We start from the raw sequence: 21,620 nt of genomic DNA, 5'->3' as shown, positions 1-21,620 counted from the left end.
TGACGTCATCGACGTCGTGACGTCAAAGGGGACTCCGATCCACCCCACAGCGCTGATTGGCCAGGCAGCGCACGGGGTCTGGGGGGGTGGCCGTGGCGCGACGAATATCGGCGGGTAGCGGCAGCGATTGCTTTGCACACGCAGCTAGCAAAGTGCTAGCTGCGTGTAGCAAAAAAAAAATTATGCAAATCGGCCCAGCGGGGCCTGAGCGGTGCCTTCCGGCGGCATAGCCCGAGCTCAGCTTGTGCTTACCGCCAGGAAGGTTAAGATCTCCAGAGTTCAGAAAAGGTCTGTGTGGGAGAAGTTCACTTTTATCTCTCAGTGAGTTGATCAGAGTAGGTGAGGGCTGTAATATGTAATTCCATTTGTTTGGAAAGGATTTCAGCTAGGTTCTCAATATCAGGTTTTAAGTTCAATTAAAGAAATCAAGTGAAACGCATCACAGTTTTTGGGGTCTTTACCTGGTTTTAGGAGTATTGTGATGAGAGCTTCTCTCAAACATTGCAGAAGTGTGTTGGATTTTTATGCATCTCTATAAAGTTGTGCAAGTCCCAAGTAGTGTTGGGTGAACAGTGTTTGCCACTGTTCGGGTTCTGCAGAACATCACCCTGTTCGGGTGATGTTCGAGTTCGGCCGAACACCTGATGGTGTTCGGCCAAACCATTCGGCCACATGGCCGAACTAAGAGCGCATGGCCAAACGTTCCCCGAACGTTCGGCTAGCGCTGTGATTGGCCCAACGGGTCACGTGGTTCGGACCCGAACGCGCTCTGATTGGCCGAACTGTCACGTGGTTCGGGTAAATAAATACCCGAACCACGTCATATCTCCGCCATTTGTCTGTGGGTTTAGCTTTGGGTAGGCAGGCAGGGTAGTTCGCGCTCCAGCCACGCTAGCCAGGGTCCCCCCAGTCATTGTGTCGCTGCTGGGAATAGTAGTACACTGCTTGCTCAGCCACACTATATAGCATTGTGTTTACTGCCACTCTGTGTACCTCGCTCAGCCACACTATATAGCATTCTGTTTACTGCCACTCTGTGTCTGCTGGGAATAGTAGTACACCGCTCGCTCAGCCACACTATATAGCATTGTGTTTACTGCCACTCTGTGTACCTCGCTCAGCCACACTATATAGCATTGTGTTTACTGCCACTCTGTGTCTGCTGGGAACAGTACTACACCGCTCGCTCAGCCACACTATATAGCATTGTGTTTACTGCCACTCTGTGTCTGCTGGGAACAGTAGTACACTGCCGCTCACTCAGTCACCCCATTACTATATAGCATTGCTGGGATCTGTAGTACTCTGCTCACCCACCCATACCATTGTACTGCCAGTCACTGTGTATATTGCTGGGATCTGTAGTACTTCACTCACCGTCAACCACTATATAGCATTGCGTACTCTGCCAGTCAGTGTGTATATTGCTGGGATCAGTAATACTCCACTCAACGTCAACCACTATATGAGCTCACCATGAGTTCCTCAGAGACCTCCGCTGTAAGCAGCACTCCCAACAACAGCAACAGCCAACGCCCCACGCAAGCTATAACATCCACCCCAGCAGCCAGTGGTCAGCAGCAGCCCTCCCTGGAGGAGAACGTTGTGTCCATCGGTCCGGCGCCAGAGCGATTATTGAGGGCTGCCATTGAGGAGATGATGGGGCCTGATGTGGAGGAGGAGGTCGGGCTCAGGCCAGCATCCCAAGTTAATGTTGAGGACGATGAGTGGCCTGTGTCTGGGGATGTTGGGGTGGCAGAGGTGGTGGGTGGGTCAGACTCAGGAGAAGAGTTGTATGATGAGGATGATGATCGGGACCATCTGTATGTGCCTCAGAGTCCGACCCCGGAAAACATGTTGTATCGTGTGTTTAGGTACTAAAATCTGCGTTCCCACTTCCCAGTACTGCCCGGGTCCATATAATTTTTTGGGCAGCACTAGGCTCGTACTGAGCCACCGAAGTACCGGTAGTCCCCGCCTCCATGTCTCCAGTGGGCCCTGCCTCCACGCATGCCTGATTCCTTTTGAAGCCTGGCTGATTCCCCGTGCAGCTGAGTAGTAAAAAAGCATTAGGACGCCTCCTATGTCCCGCCCACCAATCAGTGAGGCTCTTTTTGGGGATCAGCACCTCTGGCCAATGAAAATCAGAGAGACAGGGGAGAGAGCCCACCCCCACAACACCCATTGTCCAATTGAGAAGCAGCAGAGGACGTTCAAGAGAAGCGTGAGACTGAGCACCGGATGTTGTGAGTACAGGAGAAGCAGGATGCTAGGGAAGGTCCCAGTGTTCTCCCCAGCCAGGCTCTATTCAGCACGCAGCATTGCAGCAGCCAGCTGAGCCAGGTAACCTGTGCACAGCTCGTCAGACTGGTGGTCATAAATCGTGCTGGAAAGGATCATGGGCAGTCAGGGATGGAATGTATGTGCGGAGAGGGCTGTGAGCAGTGCAGGGGGGAGATGGCGGCAGGCATGCACGCAGCATACTTTGTTCCAAGCAGAGTTAATTAACCACTGGGTTGCTGCAGGGTACAGGCTCCCACTTCCTAGAGCTAATCCCCTATGTATAATAATGCTGTGATAAAATTGACTTGCCTGGCAGCAGTAGAATTTCACATAAATACAACAGCCAGCAAGCATATGTGAAATGCTGTCATTCCCTGTCTACATGCACCCTATCCAGCACTTTAGTGTATGTGTATGCTACCCTGCTCAAAATATGCCACCCTGCCAGTGCCCTACTCATCTCTAATACTTATGTGCCACCTTGTCAGCACTGCTTGTTGTGCCTCAGTACCTGTGGATCACGCTGCAAACCCCTTTATTCAGTGCTGTACACACCATAAGGATTAGATTGTGAGCTCCTCTGAGGACAGCCAGTGAGATGACTGTGTACTCTGTACAGTGCTGCAGAAGATGTCAGTGCTATATAAATACATAATAATAATATGGTAGGACAATAGACTATGGTAGGATTAGATTGTGAGCTCCTCTGAGGACAGTCAGTGACATGACTATGCACTCTGTAAAGTGTTGCAGAAGATGTCAGTGCTATATAAATAAATAATAATAATATGGCAGGACATTAGACTATGACTATGGTAGGATTAGATTGTGAGCTCCTCTGAGGACAGTCAGTGACATGACTAAGTACTCTGTACAGTGCTGCAGAAGATGTCAGTGCTATATAAATACATAATAATAATATGGCAGGACATTAGACTATGACTATGGTAGGATTAGATTGTGAGCTCCTCTGAGGACAGTCAGTGACATGACTATGCACTCTGTAAAGTGTTGCAGAAGATGTCAGTGCTATATAAATAAATAATAATAATATGGCAGGACATTAGACTATGACTATGGTAGGATTAGAGTGTGAGCTCCTCTGAGGACAGTCAGTGACATGACTATGTACTCTGTACAGTGCTGCAGAAGATGTCAGTGCTATATAAATACATAATAATAATAATATGGGAGGACATTAGACTATGACTATGGTAGAATTAAAGTGTGAGCTCCTCTGAGAACAGTCAGTGACATGACTATGTACTCTGTAATGTGCTGCAGGAGATGTCAGTGCCTGTGCTGGAGGACAGTTGTGTTTCATTTCTTTCCCAGCCAGCCAGGTACAGCTGAACTCTTCTCTGCAGCCAGCTGGGATCAGATGATACAGGATACCTGAGTGAGTGTGATATAATGCAGAGCCCTGACAGCCAGGCAGGGCTGCATGTCACACAAACACTGCTGGCTGCAAAACTTCACATCAATAGTATGCTACAATGCTCCACAAATCAGTTTGCTGTTGAACACTAAACTTTTTTGTTTTATTCTGAAGTGTGTGTTATATAATTTACTGAGAAACGAGCATGACTGATGTAATTTAAGGTTGTCCTTTATGGAACTCTCTGATCTTAGGATGAATGCACATTGCAGAGAGTTCCATAAAGGAGATCCTTAAATTAGATCAGTTATGTTTTTCTCTCAATAAATAATATAAACTACGCCTTGCATTTAAACAAAAGTTTTGTGTTCACCAGACAACTGTCCTCAGTGGAGCTCACAATCTAATCTCTACCATAGTTATAGGCTATTATCCTATCATAGTATTATTATTATTATTTATTTATATAGCCCTGACGTCTTCTGCAGCACTTTCCAGAGTACAGTCATGTCACTGATTGTCCTCAGAGGAGCTCACAATGTAACCCTATCATAGTCATAGTCTAATGTCCTATCATAATATTATTATGTATTTATATAGCACTGACACCTTCTGCAGCACATTACAGAGTACATAGTCATGTCACTGACTGTCCTCAGAGGGGCTCACACTCTAATTCTACCATAGTCATAGTCTAATGCCCTACCATAATATTATTATGTATTTATATAGCACTGACACCTTCTGCGGCACTGTACAGAGTACATAGTCATGTCACTGACTGTCCTCAGAGGAGCTCGCACTCTAATCCTACCATAGTCATAGTCTAATGCCCTACCATAATATTATTATGTATTTATATAGCACTGACACCTTCTGCAGCACTTTGCAGTCCTAATAGGAGCTCGCAATCTAATCCTATCATAGTCATAGTCTTATGTCCTACCATATTATTATTATTATGTATTTATATAGCACTGACTTCTGGCCCTGTCCATGATACATCATAACCACGCCCACCTTTTGGTGCATGATCACGCCCCTTTTTCACCGCAGTCATGGGATGTGTGGGCCCCAGGTGGAAATTTCTCTGGTGGGCCCCCAGTGTCCCAGTCCGACCCTGGGCAGCACTATCAAACTGTGGTACTATGAGTGAGTTGCCATGGTCCTTCTGTGCTGTCACACTCACCGTCTGTCTGCAGATGGATTGTTCAACACAGCTACGCTATCTGACATGTAGTCCTTGACCATCTTCTCCAGGCGATTGGTGTTGGAGGACGTGGAACTGCCCGATTGCTGTTCTGTGGGCTGCTGCATGGGTGTCAGAAAATGTTCCCACTCCAAGGACACTGCCAATACCATTCCCTTTTGGGCACTAGCAGCAGCTTGTGTTCTTTGCTGCCCTCCTGGTCCTCCTGGGTTTGCTGAAGTCAGTCTGTCGGCGTACAACTGGCTAGAGAAGGAGGAGGATGTCAATCTCCTCTCTAAAGTCTCCATCCTCAAGGGCCTGCTGGAATTGTTCCATTTTTGACCTGTCTGACACTTTCTTCAATCAGTTTTTTAACATTGTGTTTGTATAAACTGGGTATAAACCCAGTAATTGGTGTTGTCCAGAATAATGAATAATAATGAATAGTGAATAATGCGCGGGCCGCGTTCAATGCAGTCTAGCATGAATTGAGCCATGTGTGCCAGAGAATCCTGCCAGACTCCTCTGTCTTCATGTTCTTGTGAGCGTTGTGATTGTTGTGATGCACCATATTCGTCACCAGCATCACTTTCTTCCTGTTCTGCTGTCCATTCCCGCTAAATTGTGGAAGTCCAACGTGCACCGCTCTGTCCCTCGGCAGTGGGGGCATCCAATTCCTGCTCCAACTCCAGCTGTTCCTCCTCCTGTTCTTTGTCATAGCTGGGACCAGCGTTTCCTGAGGCAGGTTGCCTGATGTTGGTATCATCACGCTGATCGTTTTCATCTTCAGATTCCCCCACTTGCATCATGCCAGCGGTTTCCATCTTCAACATTGATTTCTTCAGTAAACACAGCAGTGGTATTGTAATGCTGACTGTAGAGTTGTCACTGCTCAGTCACAAGCAACGTGGATTGCTCAAAATTTTGGAGGACTTGGCAGAGATCCAACATGGTGGCCCAATCAGATCCACAGAAGCTTGGTAGCTAGCTGCTGGAATGCGCCTGGGCACTGCGCAAAAGCGTGCTAGCATGTGCAGCGTAGAATTCCAGCGCGTAGGGAGGGACATCACCCAGCGAGCGATGGTGCGCTAGATTGAAGCGCTCCTGCATCTCTTGGTGAGTCCTTCAGAAGCGGTACTGGACTTTAAAAAATGTTTGGTTTTTTTCCTTCAACAGAAGATCTGCCACGTTGGAGTGAGGAGGACGCCGCCGACCCCGACACCAAGCTGAACCCTGGCGAACTCCAAGCAGAGGATCTTCAGGAACCCTCAAGGCTTTGAGCAAGCTGAGGAGGATCAGCAGTCCCGACGAGACCTCTCCTCATATGTGACTGTGTGCAGTGGAGTAGAGCTCCCCAGAACAACCTCTCACTTGTCACTATGTCACTGGTCACTTTGTCATTTTGTCCCTTGTCACTTTGGCATTTTGTCACTTTGTCATTTTGTCACTTTGTCAGTCACTTTGTCACTGGTCACTTTGTCACTTGTCACTTGGTCACTTGTCCAGATGATCTCGGTACACCTCCTGCGATTCAAATTCCTGCACACATTGCTCTGGGATTTGGGTGTGATGAATGATGCATCTAACTGGCCACCGGAGGCAATTAAGGCCTTCAAAACATTGAAAGCAGCTTTCTGTTCCGCCCCCATTTTGCATCATGTTGAGTTGTTGACGTCATGTTCATCCTCGGCCTCGCCTTGCATTTCAGTGTGAGGTGCATTTTCCACAGAAAAAGGTTGTGAATCCGGGCACAACATTTGTGGCTGTTCCATTGACCTTTCACAGGTAGAAGATTGTGGGGGTGGGAATAGCTCCTCCGAATAGCCCATTGTGTCCTGAAAACTACTCATTGCATTGCTTTGCGCACGCATTTTTTTGTCCTCATGCAAGGCCTGAGTTGCGCCTGAAAGCGTGGCCTTCTCCTCCTGCGCCTCCTCCTGCTCCATCACGTCTGCTGCTGCTGGGTTAGCGTTGCCGCCCGGTCCCTGTTTATTGAACCTCTTATCTTTATTACATTTATGACTGCATGACGGTACAAAGCATGCTATCCGCACGCTTCTTGTCCTCATGCAAGGCCTGGGTTGTTGTGTCTCAAAGCGTGGCCTTCTCCTCCTGCGCCTCCTCCTGTTCCATCACATGTGCTGCTGCTGCTGCTGCTGGGTTAGCGTTGCCGGTCCCTGTTTATGGAACCTCTCATCTTTATTACATTTATGACTGCATGGCGGTAAAAAGCATGCTATCCGCACGCTTCTTGTCCTCATGCAAGGCCTGGGTTGTTGTGTCTCAAAAAGCGTGGCCTTCTCCTCCTGCGCCTCCTCCTCCTGTTCCATCACGTGTGCTGCTGCTGGTGCTGGGTTAGCGTTACCGGTCCCTTTTCCTGGAACCTCTTCTCTGTATTACATTTATGACTGCATGGCGACAAAAAGCATGTTACCTGTGCAAAGAAACATGACATTTTCCACATTTAAAAGACAGTTTTTCCTTTGAAACTTTACAATCAATTTTCTCAAAAACTATAAGCTCTTTTTCAAATATTTTTTTCCCTCTTGTACCCACTCCCAAGGTGCACATACCCTGCAAATTTGGGGTATGTAGCATGTAAGGAAGCTTTACAAAGCACGAAAGTTCGGGTCCCCATTGACTTCCATTATGTTCGGAGTTCGGCGCGAACACCCGAACATCGCGGCGATGTTCGGCGAACGTTCGCGAACCCGAACATCTAGGTGTTCGCCCAACACTAGTCCCAAGGACAACAAGGTTCTGTATGAGTATTAAAACTCATTAGGCCTCATCCACACTGGCCTAATTAGTTTTAAAAATAATACATTCAGATTTGCTGAAATCACTAAAGTGCTCCATGCAGCATTTTTTTTGCAATTTTAGAGCAATTGCGTTTCGATATTATAGAATTGCAAAACACCATCGCTCCAAAATTGATTTCCTGTACAGTCAAAAAATGCTGGAAAATCGCTTTGCAAAACCCTAGTGATTTTACTAGCATTTCGCAATACCCAGTGTGAAGGAGGCCTTAGGAATACCATCTGAGCCTGGAGATTTAAAAGACATCCAAGGTGAAAATAAACTGATAAGAAAAACAATTGTATCTATCCTCGGTGTCCTAAAATTGACATTTTCAGATATCCCACAGTTTTATTTTATAATTACATCTAGTTTTTAAGTTTTTACTGTTTAATTGTCTCTGCTTCATCGAAGTATGTCAGAGCTCACATCTATGAATTGTTAAACCTTTTTATCTCTTTCCTGCTCTCAGAAGCCATTTACTGACAGGAAAGTGTTTTATGGCTGTAATTACTTATCGGTGCGGGATATGCTATAGTCTGACCCGGGCAGAAACTGTCACTTGCATACCTGATGCTTAACTTTTTCAGGCAGAGAAAGAAAAAAAGGAACACAACCTAGTTATTGATGTGCTTGGAACTGTACGTACACATGTCTATCTCATCATGTCACATGTCACCTCGGTTGTCCTTTAAAAAGGATAAGTCATTTATTGCATCACCTACATCTTTAGTCGTAATGGGGTACACCAGTTGCGCTACTTGGTGTTGGCAGTAACAACATTATCAGTTAAACTGCAGTATAGTAAAGCAACCACAAGATGTCACTGAAAAATGTAAGTGCTGCAATGATCTCTATGGGATTGTTTTTCGTGTTCATTCTCTGTGTACCTCTCTGTTCTAAGCAAGCTGCTTTTCCTGATGCTGGTGTATGATTTAACGCTGCATGTTTTTCCTTCAGTAAAGAGTTCTAACTTGTTATACTGGGTGCCTATCTGCATCTGCAGACCATTCTGCTCCATCACTTGGAAGGGAGACCATTATGGAAGATCGGTTCGGACTAAATCTAATGGAATCTATTTTCCTGTTTTATGGATGTAAACGGGAGATTGATCCTCCACTTCAACTTCAGTAATAATCAGCCGAAAAGAGGAAGTGCAGGAGAGTTTAGCAAGGAGATAACCACACTATTCGCCACAATCATAAATTCACTGCATAGCAGGAAGAATTTTCTCATTTGCTTTTATGGTTAGAAGCTTTTCATAATCTAATTTTGCCCATTTGAGGACATTGTAAAATATTGGGATTCTGACCATTGTAGAACTTCTAGAGCTCAACATATTAGAACAGCCGCATTTTTAAAATCATTTTCCATCCTGAATGAAATTTTGTTTTGAAGAAACCTTTTTTTAAAGTCTCCCATTATGAGGTTCAGGCTGCTGCCAGCTTGTTTCTGTGGAGGAGGGATGCTGACTGATAACTTACGGAACCAGAAAGAGGAGTGTATCCATAGTGTGCACAGCTTTGGAGGGAATGTCTATCAAAGTGAGATTAAACTTATTTTTTCAAATAATAAAAACAAATTCTACATTAATTAAAATGTATATAAATCATTGCCCTTCCCAAAAAATAATTATTACACAGTGAGGAGACTGTACCTGTTTGAACCTGCAGTCCCTTATTTCCTAGGCTGAGAAAGAGGAAGTCAATTTCTCAATGAATACAATTTTTGGAGCAATTGCGATTATTGGAGCAATTTTGGAATAATGTTTGGAGCAATTTTGAAGCAACTTCAGGATTATTTCACATCAGTGATTATTTTGCTGCAATTGTGCTGTGGGTGCGATTTCAGAAGTGGTGCATGCAGCATTTAAGGAGTGATTCTTGTTCCCTGAACAAGTATCGTAAAAATGCAATTGCAGCAAAACCACAGCATAATTACTGCGATGTTGCCACCTTTTTCAGTGATTTTGGAGCGTTTGCGTTTTTCATGCAGTAGTGCAGCGTTTTTCAACCAGTGTGCCGCGGCATGTTGCCTGGTGTGCCGTCCTTTCCCCCCCCCTCCTCCCGCACGTCCCCGCGGTTGCCGCTGCTATTACCTTAGCAGCGGCCACTCTCCCCTCTCCAGCGCATGTGTTTATTTAAGGCAAGCAGCGTATCTCCCGGCTGCTCTGTGATGCGCAGGAATCAGGGCTCGGTTACCATAGTAACAGCGATACATATCGCCGCTACAGGAAGCCGCTGCCCTGCTTCCTGTCGCATCACAGAGCAGCCGAGAGATACGCTGCTTGCCTTGAATAAACACATGCGCTGGAGAGGGGAGAGCGGCAGCTGTTAAGGTAATAACAGCGGCGGGAACGGGCGGGGGGCACCACCTACCCATACTGGGGCACTATACTGGGGCACTATACTAGCTATACTGGGGCACTATACTGGCTATACTGGGGCACTTTACTGGCTATACTGGGGCACTATACTGGGGCACTATACTGGCTATACTGGGGCACTATTCTGGCTATACTGGCTATACTGGGGCACTATTCTGGCTATACTGGGGCACTATTCTGGCTATACTGGGGCACTATTTTGGCTATACTGGGGCACTATTCTGGCTATACTGGGGCACTATACTGGGGGCACTATACTGGCTATACTGGGGGCACTATACTGGCTATACTGGGGCACTATTCTGGCTATACTGGGGCACTATTCTGGCTATACTGGGGCACTATTCTGGCTATACTGGGGGCACTATACTGGCTATACTGGGGGCACTATACTGGCTATACTGGGGCACTATACTAGCTATACTGGGGCACTATACTAGCTATACTGGGGCACTATTCTGGCTATACTGCGGCACTATACTGGGGCACTATACTGGCTATACTAGGGCACTATTCTGGCTATACTGGGGCACTATTCTGGCTATACTGGGGCACAATTCTGGCTATACTGGGGCACTATACTGGGGCACTATTCTGTCTATACTGGGGCACTATTCTGGCTATACTGGGGCACTATACTGGCTATACTGGGGGCACTATACTGGCTATACTGGGGCACTATACTGGCTATACTGGGGCACTATTCTGGCTATACTTGGGCACTATTCTGGCTATACTTGGGCACTACTCTGGCTATACTGGGGCACTATTCTGGCTATACTGGGGCGCTATACTGGGGGCACTATACTGGCTATACTTGGGGCACTATACTATCTATACTGGGGCACTATTCTGGCTATACTGGGGCACTATACTGGGGCACTATACTAGCTATACTGGGGCACTATTCTGGCTATACTGGGGGCACTATACTAGCTATACTGGGGGCACTATACTAGCTATACTGGGGCACTATTCTGGCTATACTGGGGCACTATACTGGGGCACTATTCTGGCTATACTGGGGCACAATACTGGGGCACTATTCTGGCTATACTGGGGCACTATACTAGCTATACTGAGGCAACTAAACTCCCACCTACACTGGGGCAACTATGCTAGCTATGCAGCCGCACCCCAGCCCCCCCCCCCCCCCCCCATAGCCTGCTGCGCACGGCACTGTCCACTAGGTCGCGCAAACACCCTACCCAAAAATTTGGTCAGAAAGTGTTCCCCGGGCCGGAAAAGGTTGGGAACCACTGCAGTAGTGAACTCAAGGTGAATGCTCACCCAGGATGAATATAAAAATAAAAGTATTTACCGTGGTGCCAGACTTTGACCACAGGGAAATAAATGTGTTACAGGTATAGTACATTTATATTGTGAGGGTGCCATATAATGTTCTTTTATTTAACATGTATAGAGTTTAATCACGCTTTAAATGGAGCCCATGCATGGGGAGTGGTCCATCAGTGTCCCAGGTAAATATTTAACAGAAAAGAGGTATGGCAGCAGACATGGCCGGCCTTTGACCTGAGCGACCGGAGTGGTCGCTCAGGGCGCCTGCTTCTAGAGGGGCGCACGTGATGTGCATTCAACTGGCCCTGGCCGCATTTCTACCGGCTGGGTGCAGGCTCCAAGTCCGTCTGTGGCTGCTGCGAGTGGTAGCTCCACCCCCTGGTGCCACTGGGGGTGATGAGGGCCAAGACTCCAGGAGCCTTCTGCTGCCTCTTGCTGAGTCTGTGTGAGCCGTGTGTGCCAGTAGCGCCACCCCTTGCTCACAGGCGATGTCTGAGCTGCGCACTAATCAGAGAAAGACCCCCAAAATAACCTTGATTGGGCCCCCACAGTGTTTACACCCTTTCCCTTGCCTATCCCTAGTGAGTCTCACAGCCTTCGGACCCATCCTGCAAGAGGTCATCAAACAAGTGTGGTCATCATAATCTTCACACCCTTAAAGGGAAGATCCGCGCAGACTATAAAAAACAAACTGCACTTACCTGGGGCTTCTTCCAGCTCCTGGCAGTCGATCGGTGCCCTCACCACAGCTCCTCTCCCTCCCGGCCTCCAGAGGTGAAAAAGCCGACCTCACCAGGTCGGCTTCATGTGCGCTCCACGGCGCGGGTCACGTGGTGTGACGTCATCTGGTCTCTACTGTGCAGGCGCAATAGTTCCCAATGACGTCCCTACACCACGTGACCCCCCGCCGTGGAGCATACAGTGCCGACCCGGAAGCCGACCTGGCGAGGTCTGCTTCTTCACCGCTGGAAGCCGGGAGGGAGAGGAGCTGCGGCGAGGGCACTCATCGACTGCCAAGAGCTGGAAGAAGCCCCAGGTAGGTGCAGTTTGTTTTTTATAGTCTGCGAGCGAACTTCCCTTTAACAAGTATAGCCACAAAAACACCTGATCTGAAGGATGGACCCCTTTATCAGAGGGAGTGAAGGAGTATTTGGGGGCCTCTTACAGCTCTTTTTTTTTGTAACAATATTTTATTAAGTCAAAAATCAGTGTACAAACTTTGGTATCCAATAAAGAAAAAAAAGAGAAAAAGTACAACACCACAGGATCAGGCGGGGTCCGAGACCATTCCATGATTGTAGAAGAGGAAATACAGGCATCTTATAAACATATACAACATATCAAGTGCTAGAGGATAGAGGGCAGTAGAAGGATGGCCTATGGAAAACGATGTCATTGCATTAGGCTTATAGTAAAAGGGCAAGTAACAGATAGGCCTACGTCTCACTTTTGAACCAGAAGACTGTCCGAAATGTCATTTGTATCTCGTCCCACCATGGTGTTATTACATAACTGCATCAGGGAGAAAGAACAAAAAAAAAACAACAACCAAAAAGTGTAGTTTGAATCACTCAAGCCTCTATAGAGGGTGGGTGTGTTTCATATACTTGACAAGAGTGACTATGAATCATATCTCCCCATGGCACAGAGGGAGCTTCTTGTTTGTCAGAGCAAGAATTAGTAAAACCTAATGGCTCTAGAATGGTAAAAGACCACTATCTTTTGAGGTGTCTAGCCAATTGGTTGTCCAGTTGGTTGTCCAGTTGAGGGCCCCTTGTCTATATAATGAAGAGACATGTAGAGAAAAGGGGAACAGCACCTCCAGGGTATCTAAACAATCTGTAGTTAATCAGTTTCTCATGATATCCTTATAGATTTCCTTGTCCATGAAATCATACCATAGCGCCCATGTTCTGGTAAATTTATCAGGTTTTTCCTGTTTTAAGGATATTAATTCTTCTATATCTGCTATCCTCTGGACCCTTTCTAGCCACATCTTAACAGAGGGTGGGTTTGATGATCTCCACAAGGCTGGTATGCAGGCCTTTGCTGCATTAAGGAGGTGGCAAGGGAGGGACCCTTTGTAACCTTTACCTGTACCAGGCATGAGATGGAAAAAGAAAGCTTCCGGGGCCCAGGGCACGTCAAATTCTGCAATGGTTTTCACCCATTTTTGTATGGCCTTCCAAAAAGTGATTATAGGGGGGCAAGACCACCATATGTGGAGAATGTCTCCGGGGTGGGTATTGCATCTCCAACACAGTGGTGATTGGGAGTTAAAGATTTTATTGAGGAGAACAGGAGTACGGTACCAGCAAGATAGGAGTTTAAAGTTGCATTCCTGTGTCGTCACGTTCATGGAGCTTTTATGGGCTAGGTTACATACTTTCATCCATTCCTCTCCATCAATTGATCTACCTAAAATGTTTTCCCATTTTTCTAAGAAAAGAAAGGGAGGTGAGGCATTTCCTAATATTAAGTCTAGGTACAGTTTGGACAGTAAATGTCTCTGGGGATTTGCCTGTATGCACATGGATTCTAAAGGTGTAAGAGTTCTAGTGTAGATATCTTTGGAGACAAGCGTACCTATGTAGCTGCGAATTTGTAGGTAGGCCCAGAAAGGTATTGGCTCATCCAGGTCAGCATTAAGGACAGCAAGAGGTTTCATTAGAGGAACCTGTACCCCGGTTAGGAAGTCTTTTATAAACAAATCTGGAAGGGAGGGGTGATTCTTGAGGAATTTCAGCTGCTCACCAGGAGGAAATGCTTTGTTCATTCTAATTGAGGATAATGGGCCTGGTACTGAGGAAAGTTTTGAGGTAGAAAGTATTGAGTGAAATTTTTGAAAAATTGGAGCTAGTATGGGGTGGTTAGATAGATCTAATAATAACGTTTTAGATATGTCTGAGGGTTTTGTCCACGGTAGCCATTTGAGAGAAACATTGAGGCTTTCATTCCCTAATGTGACCCAGTCTTTTGAGTCAGCATTACAGTGCCAGTCTACTACTCTGGAGAGGAGGGAGGCATGATGGTAGTGTGTCAAGTCTGGCAGGCCTAATCCACCTTTAGGTTTAGGGTATGTGAGTTTGTGATGATGAAGTCTAGGGGGTTTGCCCGCCCAAACAAATTTCACTAATGATTTCTGCATTTGCCGAAGCCAAGCTGTAGGGAGTGAAATAGGTACTGTCTGAAAGACATAAAGTATACGTGGCAAAGCTGTCATCTTTAAGCTTGCTATACGGCCGAACCATGACAATGGCCTCTCTCCCCACTCACCCACGCTCGTAAGGAGTTGCGTTGCTAGGGGTTGATAATTATACTTAAAGAGATCTTTAAGATGTCTTGTGACCTGTATTCCCAAGTATCTGAAGGATATTGAGGTCCATGTAAAAGGAAAATTATTTTTGCAAATCTCAACAATTCTCTCTTGGAGGGAAACATTCATGGCAATTGACTTTTGGAAGTTAATCTTTAAATTGGAGAGTTCTCCAAAGATTTTGAATTCCTTAAGAAGGTTGGGAATCGAGATCAGAGGCTGTGTTATATAAAAGATCATATCGTCCGCAAAGGCGGCCACTTTATACTCTTTAGTTCCAATGCATACTCCATGAATGTTAGGGTTTTTGCGTACGGCATTCAAGAAGGGTTCTAAGGAAAGAATGAAGATGAGTGGGGAGAGGGGACACCCCTGTCTCGTACCGTTGTGGAGAGTGAACCTGTCAGACAGAGTGCAGTTTACCTTCACCCTGGCATTAGGATCTGAGTAAAGGAGAGAGATCCATCCCTTCATGCTCTGGCCCAGGCCAATTGCATCCAACAGGGCAGCTATGTAGTCCCACGAGACCCGATCAAAGGCCTTCTCGGCATCGGTGGAGAGAAGCAAACCCCCCACCGAATGCCGAGAAAGCCACCACTGAATATCTAGCGTTTTGATGGTGTTGTCCCTGGCTTCACGCCCAGGGACAAAACCAGTTTGGTCCAGTGATATCAGGTATGGGATATGTATGGCAAGACGGTTTGCAAGAATTTTTGCAAACAGTTTCAGGTCGTTATTTAGAAGCGAGATTGGCCTGTAGCCAGAGCAGTCTTGGGGGTCTTTGCCCTCTTTATGAATTACTGTGATATGTGCTTCTAGGAGTTCTAAAGGTGGCCACTAATGGTCCAATTTTCTAGCGAAAAATCGTTCGAGCGATCAGAAATTCTGATCGGAAGAAAAATCGTTCACTACACCATCAACGAACCAATCTTTGCTATCTATCGATCACGATCGTCTTTAAAATTCAAAATTTCGTTTGACGAAAATTCAGTCGGACGACTTTTTTTTCACTCGTTCATAATCGATCATAACCATTAACGGAGATTATTTACTAGCAATTCGATCACTGCCGACCTAGAATTTCGGATCGATCGAACGATTTTTCGCTAGAAATTGGTCCATTAGTGGCCAGCTTAAGGAATGTTTATCATCTTTTGGGACTGAGTTAAAGGCCTCCAAGAAATAGGGAGACAACACATCGCGGAACTGTTTATAGTACTGAATGGTTAGCCCATCAGGACCTGGGCTTTTGCCTGTTGCTGATTGCTTCAGCGCCAAAGTTAGTTCATCACTGCTTATGTTGTCCTCCATCTCCTCCAGAGCCTGTTCACTCAGCTTCGGAAGGTCATTAGCAAGTAAGAAAGCCTGGATAGCTTCTTTAGAGGTTCCCTGAGATGCAGAATCTAGATTAATATTGTAAAGGTTGCTATAAAACTGTCTAAACCTCTCAGCAATATCTTTTACGTGTTGGGTTGTGGTACCGTCGGCTTTCTTAATAGCGTTGACCTGGAGAGCCATCTTTCTTTGTCTTAAGGTGCGGGCCAATAATTTGCCTGGTTTGTTTCCCTCTTCGTAAAATAGTTTTTTCCTGTATAAAAAGGCCCTTTCTGCTTTTCTATTTAGGGTTACTAACAAAGCCTGTCTGGCCAATTTCAGTTCCTCAGCAGTAGAGTCAAGCAGGGCCGGATTTCTGGCAAGGCCACAGAGGCCATGGCCTAGGGCGGCAGAAATTAAGCTCTGTTTGGGGCGACTGAGAGGCATAAAAGTGTGTGCAAGCAGTCAGGGAGTGTTGACAATGGTGGCCGTCCGCTGCTATTTATTTATGCCCGCCCGCGGCACTCCAGGACGCCAGTTTCAGCCTGCTCTCTCTCCCCCTGATTCCTGTCTGCTCCACTGAGTCACCTCTCCCCCTCCCTCCTCACACACGCACTTCGGGCAAAGTCTGTTCCGTCCGCGGCCGCCCTGCATTAAAAGTTTGCATACGGTATTAGCTAGCAGCGGGCGGCCGCGGGCAGGTATGTGGCCGACTATGCATACACTGCAGCAGCTCTCCTCCGGCATTGCAACTTGCAGAGAAGAGCAGAGCAGCCAATCCGCTGTGCTCAGATGCTGAGAGGTGCCCGGGCAACCAATAGCGTGGCTCGGGGGGAGTGGCTTGGGCAGCACTATTATTTTCATTGGCTGATGGTAGCTAGTGACTTATGGCGGCAAGAGGGAAACTTTGTTGTGTTTGTTTACAAGCATGATGAAAGAAGAAGATCCTGGCGAGATGGGCTGAGGAGGGGGGAGACCACCGTGTGTGCACGGAGAGGCCAGACTCAGGCGCAGCTTATCAGTGATCATTGCTGGTAAGCAATTAACATTGATTAGGACCCGGGCGCCCACCCATTGTTAAGAGTCAGGGAGCTGTGTGAGGTTTCACACATTAGGCTGAGACAAGTAAACGAACAGTTGCAATACACAGTACATAGCTAACTTGGAAGCTGCAGCTGAATGCTTTTATCTCAGACTGGTTGATTTATTGCCTATTCCTGGTCACTGTCACCTTTCCTCCTTCACTTTTCTTCACACTCTCCCTCTTTGCCTTTTCTATCTTGTGCTCTCTGTCTCATTTCCTTCCTCTTAATTTGTATTATGTCCTTCTCTTTTGCTCTTCTTCTTTCTTTCCTCTGTCTCTCCTTTCTTCTCATTTTTTTTGTTTGGGGTAGAAGGAAAAATTGAAGCAAAGGCTGGGAAACTGGACTGCTATCTCCTTCCACTCTCTTTTGCCCTCCACCACCTTGTCTCTGTCTCTACCTACCTACCTCTCTCTCTCTCTCCCCCTCTCTCTCTCCCCCTCTCTCTCTCCCTCTCTCTCTCTCTCTCTCTCTCTCTCTCTCTCTCTCCTCATTTTCCCTCTCTTACTCTCCCTTCCCTTTGCTACCATATTTTTCACTATGATTGTCCCCTCCCTTGTACTTTTCCTAATACTCCTTTCTCGGGTTCTCTCATCCCTGTCTTCCCCTGTATTGCCCTTTACCACCTTTTCTCCACTCTTTGGTTCTCCTCTTATCTCTCTTCACTCCTGTCTTACCCGCTTCCTCTCTCTAAAGTATTTAAAGCGAACTTATGTGGCTTGCGTGGGGCACATTTGGATACTTTCATCCTAAAGAGGCTTTCCTTGTCCTCCATTGCCAGGCCACTCCAGCGCTGAGACCGTCGAAGTGCTGCCCCTGTGCGTCTGCGCAGTAGGAAAACCACTCGGGCACCGGCAGAAAAAGGTGAGCCTGACCGTGTTTGTGCTACTGCACAGGTGCAGACAGCTCGCAATGACATGTAATATAGAATAATGCCATTGATTGTCCTCAGAGGAGATCACAATCTAATCCTATCTAGTCTAATGTCCTACCATATTATTATTATTATGTATTTATATAGCAGTGACATCTTCTGCTGCACTTTACAGAGTACATAGTTATGTCACTGCCTGTCCTCAGAGGAGCTCACACTCTAATCCTACCATAGTCATAGTCTAATGTCCTACCATACTATTATTATGTATTTATATAGCACTGACATCTTCTGCAGCACATTACAGATTACATAGTCATGTCACTGACTGTCCTCAGAGGAGCTCACAATGTAATCCCTGCCATAGTCACAGTCTAATGTCCTACCATATTATTATTATGTATTTATATAGCACTGACATTTTCTGCAGCACATTCCAGAGTACATAGTCATGTCACTGACTGTCCTCAAAGGAGCTCACAGTCCAATACTTATCGCAGTCTAATGGCTGGTACACAGGATGCAACTCTCCGTCAGATCGATGGGTTGAATCCATTATTTCTGAAACAATCTGCTTCCTATTGATAACTGGATCCATTTTGTGCAGTAATGATCTGAAAATGTGTTGCAATATCAATCTGGAGCAGATCAGATGTGTTGGAAATTATCAGTTTCGACCCATCGATCTGATGGAAAGTTGCATTGCATGTACCAGCCATAATGTCCTACCATATTAGCAGATTGACTTGTCTGGGGTGCCATAAAATCTGAAATGGGCTTGGCAGCAGCCATGCAGTTTGAAGCCCACCCTGCTGTCACTCCAAAAGGTTAACTCTTTCCCCCCATGCTCCATCTATCCTCATGCAGAGTGGGAGGACCTGTCTGAAGGCCAGGAGAGATTCAAAGATGCCAAATTACCATCACAGGCCTGGGTAGCAAGTATGGGGGTATAATATTTTGTGTGCATATATAGGGCGGGGGAAAGGGGGGGGGGTTTGGGGCGGTTATTGACTGTTGGCCTAGGGCACTAAAATATACAAATCCGGCCCTGGAGTCAAGTGGTGACTTTTTATGCTGGAGTTCTAGGGTCCGTATTTTCTGGATTTGTGTGTCTAGCATAGCTTCTAGTTCTCTTTTTTTTTGGGCCCCCAACTGGACAAACAACCCCCTAATTACTGGCTTGTGAGCCTCCCAGAGCGTCATGGGATTAATATCATTGGTGTTATTCAAATGGAAGTATTCTCTCAATGCCTGCTCCACTTTATCTTTATTTCCCTCATAAGTCAACAGAGAGGGGTTTAACCTCCAGATCCACTGCTTATGTGAATGTTGAGGTTCATGGAGAACTATGGTAACAGGTGCATGATCAGATATAGAGAGAATACCTATATCTGCTGAGATTAAACGATGTAAGTCTCTCTGCATCAGAAAAATTATATCTATACGTGAGTATTTCTTGTGTAGTGAGGAAAAGTAGGTATAATCTCTGCCTGAAGGGTTTGCTAAACGCCAGGCATCTAGTAGTTGGAGAGAGGTAAGGGACTTTTTAATTTGAGCTATAGATTGAAATGGTAAGGAGGATTTTCCATTGGAGGTATCTAAAGCCGGTTCCAGCGGGACATTTATGTCACTGCCAATAAGTAATGTACCTTCACAAAACCCCTTTAACTTATAGGTGATAGAGCTCCAAAAACGTGATTGCTTAGTATTAGGTGAGTATACTGAAGCTATTGTGTATATCTCATTATCAATTTTGCCCTTAACAAAGAGAAACCTTCCATTAACATCTTTAAGCTGATCTATTAAACTAAAATTCAATTTTTTGTGAAAGATAATTGACACCCCCTTGGTCTTGCCCACTGGAGCTGTTGCATGGAAAACCTGCGTATAGTATTTATCTCTTAAAGCAGGAATGTGGTCCCGTTTGAAGTGGGTCTCCTGTAATATACCTACATCTGAATTTAGCTTGTGGAGTTCTCTTAGGAGTGAATGCCTCTTATTGGGGTTGTTGAGTCCTTTCAAATTGTATGTTGTGACACGCAGGGGTCCCATGATGGTGCCCAAATTGGCAAGAGCAAGTAAAAATAATGCAATTTTCAATAGAGCTAGCCTATGCTGAAGGAATACAGTTTTGAGCCGTCCGTTGTGTGCCATGGGGAGAACACCACCCCTTATCTGTAATACAGTACTGGCTCTAGGCTGCAATGCTCCGCCAAGCCTCCGCAAGGCGAGATCTAAGGCGGGGATCACAGAGCCAAGAAATTACGAACAGTAATCCCTGAGGGGTCTCCAAAATATATAGGAGGTCCCTCACTAATTGCGCTCGGGATAAAGTTGGGGCTCCTCACCACCGGTCCACTCCCTCTAACAATGAGAGGAGCGAGCCAGCCCGAGTCAGCCCCAGACGGGGAAAAATAGCCCGACCAGCAAGTGCGAGACTTTGGGAGAAGGCAATAGAGAACTGAGGCTTTAAAATGAATCGCCTCAAAATCAGCAGGTGAATAATTTTAACAACTATGACTTATTTTTAGTAAAAACAAAAGTTATATCAACCAAAAAGTGTCAGCTTGCCCCTATTGGCTTCTCCCAGTGCAGGCAGTCAATTACTCATCTTTATATTGTAGATAGGCTAAGGGAAATCGATGCTATAATATCAGAAAATATCGTAAGCAATATGCTAATCATACGCCAACCATCCAAAACAGAGTAGGGATAATGCAGCAAAAGGCGAAGAGGGGGAAAGGGTTAAGGGGCAGGGAGGTTGGGTAGGTGGGGGAGGGGGGGGGAGAGGGGGAGGTAAGGGGGGGTTTGGGGTGGAATGGGTAGTAGGATGAGGATTAGCATAATAAAGTAGCTGAACATCTGCATTTCTCAATAAGGTGGTTGACAGTCAAATCCCAACCCATGAAACTAAAAACACAGAAAATAATGACCCAACATTGCTCTCAGAACAAAGAGAAGGAAAAGAGGGTGAATATATCTCACTGATCTAGTTTGCCCCATATTAAGCTTGCATAAAACATATACATGTTGGGGCGATTGTGAAGTAGTTACGCTTTAATGTCTACGAGGCTATAGGAGGAGAAAAACAGGGGAAATTAACCACCTCTAATGTTTAGTACATAGATTTCCGAGCGTTACCCGAAAACAGAACGTCATAGGAGTCAGTCACCAGAGGGTTCCATGGATGATTCGCTCTCTCTTTGCGAGGCATGTCTCTCTCTATCCTGGTTGCGAGAGGTGCCATATGGAGCACCTCGCTTTGGCCTCATGCCTCTGCCTCGGTATCTGCGTGGCAAGTTGGTAGAGAAGCTTCTCAGGGGTATGATCGCACCTTCATCATGCATTTGACCCAGCACTTCTGGTAGGCGGAATTCCTGGTACCACTCCGGGACTTCCGTATACGGAATCTTTAGATCATCGCAAAACTTCTCCAAGTCTTCCGGAGTGCGTAGTAGGCCTGAACACCCCTCTTTGAAAGCATAAAGAGCAAAAGGAAATCTCCATTGATAGGTAACGTTCGCCCTTCGTAGTTCATCTAGTAACGGCCTTAATGCTCGTCTGTTCTGTAAGGTGATCGGGGAAAGATCTTGGAACAGCTTGACTTCCTCAGAGTTAAAAAGTATGGCATCCTGCAGTCTGGCCTGTTTCATGATCTCCTCCTTGATAGTAAAATCGACTAGGTGAAAGACAACATCTC

The 21,620-nt window shown here is 46.1% G+C and overlaps 1 protein-coding gene across 1 annotated transcript in view; it reads right to left on the bottom strand.

Annotated features, from left to right (window-relative positions):
- LOC137539075 (uncharacterized) overlaps positions 1-1,580 on the bottom strand; it is a 73,777-nt gene extending 72,197 nt beyond the window's left edge. Inside the window, exon 1 of the mRNA XM_068261548.1 lies at positions 1,476-1,580. Within this exon, the coding sequence (XP_068117649.1) occupies positions 1,476-1,478 (3 nt within the window). The 5' untranslated portion in view covers positions 1,479-1,580. The remainder of the gene's footprint in view (positions 1-1,475) is intronic.
- Between the last annotated feature and the right edge of the window lie 20,040 nt (positions 1,581-21,620).

Source organism: Hyperolius riggenbachi, chromosome 11 (genome assembly GCF_040937935.1).
Source record: "Hyperolius riggenbachi isolate aHypRig1 chromosome 11, aHypRig1.pri, whole genome shotgun sequence".
Lineage (NCBI taxonomy): Eukaryota > Metazoa > Chordata > Amphibia > Anura > Hyperoliidae > Hyperolius > Hyperolius riggenbachi.
Note: the sequence above shows the minus strand (reverse complement) of the source record. Positions and strands in the feature narration are given on the sequence as shown.